Below are 5,179 nucleotides of genomic sequence, written 5' to 3'. Positions count from 1 at the left end.
AGCTCAGTGTTTACCTGAACAACAGACTGGATGGTAGGCTGTAAATATAAATAGAGTTTCAACAAACGTCTTAAGTTAAGAATTTAATCAGACTGATCACACTCTAGCGCTGTGATCAATCGCATTTAATCACTATGCCTAACTTTGTAAGCTTGAAGTATAAACATGCAGTCGAGAGTCGTGGCAGTAGAGAACTCAGTCCTCTACTGTCTCTCAGTAGATCAACTTACTCCACTACGCACACATGAGAAGTCGCAAACTTGTTCAGGGGACAACTGACAGAAAAGATGTTTGGTTTTCTGGCTCCTGAGTTTTACTGTAGAGAGGGAGGACTGTCTGTTGTTTGGGAGGATTTACTGGATCACCTCATCCACACCGACACAGGACAGCTACCGTGACTTTAATACTGAAGCACAGTCCAAAGTGTTTACAGTTTGTCCATTGCAGAATAAAACAGACGAGTCGCCTTCAGCTCCAGACTGCCAAACAAACATGCCTGCACTTAGTGCTTGGAAGCTGGAGTGTGTCTTTCTCTCCTGGAGACATGGGACCCTTTAGGCCACTGGCATTGTGTCATTTTCACAAAGCGTCTTTAAGTTTCTGCCTTTACTTTGAGCCAGTTAGCAAGGTCTCTAAGGTTGTAGGGATTGAGTTGACTTGTGTTGCGGTGACCTTGTGTTTAGAAATGCTCTGCTGAGAGATGACAGGGTGAGAGCCCGAGTGTTGGAAGCAGTTGACCATCTTGAATAGCAGATCCGGTCTGCAGCTGCTGTGAACTTGCACTTATTTTGCCAACTCTATGTGGCGCAAGACAAGATGTGAGGGACTGAGAAAAGTTGATGTGGTTGCCCTGAAGGTAGGCTGGTAGGTGCCGTTGCCATCCAGCTATAATCACTGGTGTTCTTATTGTGTCCATTTTGATGATATGGGTATAGTAATCTGCTTGAAGGACCGTTATTGTGGACTGTATGTTGTTTGGGAGGATTTACTGGATCACCTCATTCACTCTGTCGCGGCCTTCTATGTTCCAAAAACCAAAAGTCCAACCAAGGCCGTGGGTGGTAACAGGTGGTTTGATTTGAACGCACTTCCGACTTAAAAAACTATATTCTTTATTTCTTGTAAAAAATAACGACAAAATAATTACCAAAAATGACTTACAACTTAACCAAAAATGAAAATAAATTTGCTGTTTCAAGTACAAAAAAGTGGTGAAAAGATAATTAACAAAAACCTCTCGTCAACATACCAAACATTGCCAAACAATGCCTCCACCAAGCACCGGTTCGTTTTTAATTACTCAAATTAATGGGAGCGTCTAATCAATTACTACAGAAGAGGATTAAGGCTACTGAAAAAAAAAAAAAAAAAGAATTCTGACTTTAAATCTCAGAATTCTTTTTATTTTTAATTTTTTTTGGTGGCCCTAATCCTCTTCCGTAAATTACCTACATAATCTAATCCATTCAAATATACAAGTTAATTACAGATTTTGGAGCTAAACTAACTTAAATAAATTATAATTTCCCAAAATAGAAACTAAATTACCGTATTTTCCGGACTATAAGTCGCAATGCCAAAGTTAAAAAAAAACAAAAAACGGTAAACATACACATATAAGCCGCAGATTATTGTGGAAAACCTGCCGCTCCAGGTTTTCCACAATGATGCAGTAGCAGCAGAGGGGGGGCGGACACCCAAACTTTGAGTCATAACTGGTAAATTTAATATCACATTTATTATGGTTGAAAAAGAAAAAGTTGCCAAGTTTAGACTTAATTGAACTGATTACGGTAGTTTCCGAACGGTAACAGTAAGAGTAGAAGTGCTGATCCTTCGTGTCTGCTAGCATGTGCTAAATGAAAATGGGCGCTTTCTTCTTCTTCTTCTTCCTTTGCTTCTTTTTTAGATTTCAACAGCAGCTTGCATCCATTATTTCCATTATTGTTGCACTACTGCCTTCTACTAGATTCTAATATCTATGCCTCAAATTCTCATAATGATCCTAGTTTGATTTAAAAAACGAAAAATCTTCTTTTTGCCCTCAATGCTATTTAACTGATCAACAATATTCTCAAATTTCAATTCCCTATTAAAACCTAATTCCGTTTTAATGGGTGCTTTCTTCTTTTATTTCCAATTTGACTTCCAATGATTTACTTCCTGCTAAAGAGCCCCCTGGTGGTTGAAGAAAAATCCACATATAAGCCGCACTGGGCTCCGAGCTGCATGGTTCAAACCTTAGGAAAAAAGTAGCGGTTTATAGTGCGGAAAACACTGTAGTAGAAATTACAATTCACAAAATATGCATAAATGGCCACAACACACACTGACACTTAGAGAGCGAGGCCAGACACAGGACAGCTACCGTGACTTTAATACTGAAGCACAGTCCAAAGTGTTTACAGTTTGTCAATTGCAGAATAATCTGTCTCAACAGTCTGCTTTATGGCTACACATTTATAGAGGGATCACTTGTTTGTGATCACAGTGCATGGGCACGCAGTTTGACTGCTGAAAGAGACAGCCGGCTTTTGAAATGTCAAATGTCGCTGGTTGCCATTGTTACCCGTTTTTATCTTGCTGTTTTAACATTAGCCAGCATGTTGTCAGGATATTACATCTGTTTATCACAGCGTGATAATGTAAGTTATTCTATCAAATTAACGTTAGTGAATGAGATAAATGCGCTACAAAGTTTTTCATTTTAAATGCAATCTATATTTTTTTGGTACCGTATCAGCAGAAATGCTGCTCACCTAAAGATGCACCCTTGCGAATCTCATTTTGAGATGAAGGATTCAGGAATGACCTCCTGACTTTGATTTCACAGAGAATACAGATCTAATTAATTTAGGAAAAACAAATCATGTAACATTTCTTTTTAAGTATTCTTGAATACTTAAAAGTATTGCGGCCTATTGTGGTTACTCTGAGCTGGATAGAAAGCTCCAGAGATGTGATCCTTGTAGGATAAGGCAAACAGATAAAATCCTTTGCACCAACCCAGATCATTCAGTTGGTAAATTTTGCTTCTTGGCGGGCAGCGACTACATAGGTTTAACTGAATGAACATTCGAAAAGATTTATGGACGAGGTAAATATCACCTACATAACGTTAAATGGTTATGTAGAAATGAATAGGTTGAAATATTTGTATTTTACTGTGATGTTGATGGTTTATATTTTAATATTCCTCTGTAACGGAACTGTCTTTTATATTATCTGTTTTCACAAAAACCTCCATGAGCCGATGTACATCTTCATTGCTGCTTTGCTGTTTAACTCTGTTGTTTACAGTACGACTGTTTACCCAAAGCTTTTGATCGACTTTTTATCTGAAAGACAGATCATAACATATTCATCCTGCATTATTCAGTTGTTTATCTTTTATTCTGTAGCTGGTACTGAATTCTTTCTGTTAGCAGTCATGGCCTTTGACAGATATGTGTCAATATGTAAACCTCTGAGATATCCAACCATCATGAGGAAAACTACGGTGACATCTCTCCTGGTTCTGGCCTGTTTGGTACCTGCTTCTCACATTGGAGGGGATCGATACTGATCAGCAAAGCTCAATTATGTCATTCAGATTTGGATGGAATATTCTGTAACAATGGCATTTTTACTCTTCACTGTGTGAAATCCAGAGCGCTTACAATATTTGGGATTTTTTCATTGCTAGATCTTGTAATGCTCCCTGTGCTGTTCACAATATTTACATATACAAAGATTTTAATAATCTCCTATAAAAGTTCAAAAGCATTTAGAAGAAAGGCTGCTGAGACGTGTGTGCCGCATCTGCTGGTTTTAATCAACTTTTCCTATTTGTCTATTTTTGAGGTAGTCATAGCTCGAGTGGAATCAGATTTTCCAAAACCTGCTCGCTTCGTATTGGCTTTGCAGTTACTTGTGTTTCAACCTTTGTTTAATCCATTTATATATGGCTTAAAAATGAAGGAAATCTCTAAACATTTAAAAAAGTTGCTCTCTTTCTCCAAAATCTAAGTGGAATTGTGTGGGGCTTTTTTTAAAATTATTATTAAAGTAATAATCTCGCTTCTAATTAATGAATAAAAAATACACTTTTTGTTTTAAACACAACAATTAAATGTTTCACTTTAAAACAGTCAAATTGATAAACTTTTTAAATAACTGTATTGATACATCTGGTGGTTGTCTTGCTTGTTTTTATGTTTTGTAGATTTGTAGTTTTGAACATCATTCCATGATTTTTGCCCTGAAAATGACAGAAATAGCTACAAAGTATTTACACATTCAACAAGTAATTCCAGATAGCGTTCCAAAGTTCAATATACAGTATATGATGTGATTCTGAAATAATATGATAAATTAAAAATAAAAAGCCTTATCCTAAAAATGGCTACTGAGAGTTTTTTTTAAAAAAGGTTTTATTATACCTAGTGGCCTTTATTTGATAGTTAGTTGACAGGAAGGTGGGTAAGAAAAGAGGGGGAAGACATGCGGCAAAGGTCACCAGGTCAGGAATTGAGCCTGCAACAGCCACGTCGAGGACTGAGGCTTCCATATGTGGGTTGTGCTTAACCACTGCGCCACCACAGCACACCCCCTACTGAGAGTTAATTCTTTTGAGTTGGGATGTATTTTACTTAAAGGTTTTCGGTACAAATTTGACCAGCGAGTCAGTGTTGCAGCTTCTTTAACACGTTCCAACAATGGCACTTATCCATTATGTGTTTTAATATTTGTAAGCTAAATATGATTGATTTGTTTCTCACATTCATAGGGAAGCACAGGAACAAGATGGAAACTGACTAGAAGTTCTTAATTTCCCAACATGTTATTTGCTGACGATACTGTGCAAGGAGATTTATTCGACATCATTCCTCTTCAGTGGGGCAGTGTTATTTCAATCTGGAGAGACTCAGACGGAGAGAGGGAAGCAGTTAAAAGGGTTTAATGACAAAAATAACGTGGAAATAAACACAAAGTTCTTTGGCGATCAGGCCCCGGCCGAGGACTTCGAGCTGGACTTCGATAAGCTCGATGAACATTCCTGATGCAGCGAGGGAATATGAACCCCTCGGGGCCTGTTCCGGATGGCGGCGGTCAGAGGATGATGAGGCCTGAGAGCCGGGAGCTGAAGGTGGAGGTGGGGTGGCGGTGGGTTGATCGGGGCTGGTAAGCGGAGGAGGCT

At 38.4% G+C, this 5,179-nt stretch overlaps 1 protein-coding gene across 1 annotated transcript; it reads left to right on the top strand.

The window, feature by feature from the left end:
- Positions 1-3,088: 3,088 nt before the first annotated feature.
- Positions 3,089-4,008, top strand: LOC103152164 (olfactory receptor 13C2-like). The gene is given in 2 exon segments (XM_016660920.1): positions 3,089-3,554; positions 3,557-4,008. Coding segments are annotated over 2 exon segments (918 nt in total).
- Positions 4,009-5,179: the final 1,171 nt, after the last annotated feature.

Source organism: Poecilia formosa, unplaced genomic scaffold (genome assembly GCF_000485575.1).
Source record: "Poecilia formosa unplaced genomic scaffold, Poecilia_formosa-5.1.2 Scaffold302, whole genome shotgun sequence".
NCBI classification, from domain to species: Eukaryota; Metazoa; Chordata; class Actinopteri; order Cyprinodontiformes; family Poeciliidae; genus Poecilia; species Poecilia formosa.
This window is presented reverse-complemented; position numbering and strand designations above follow the sequence as displayed.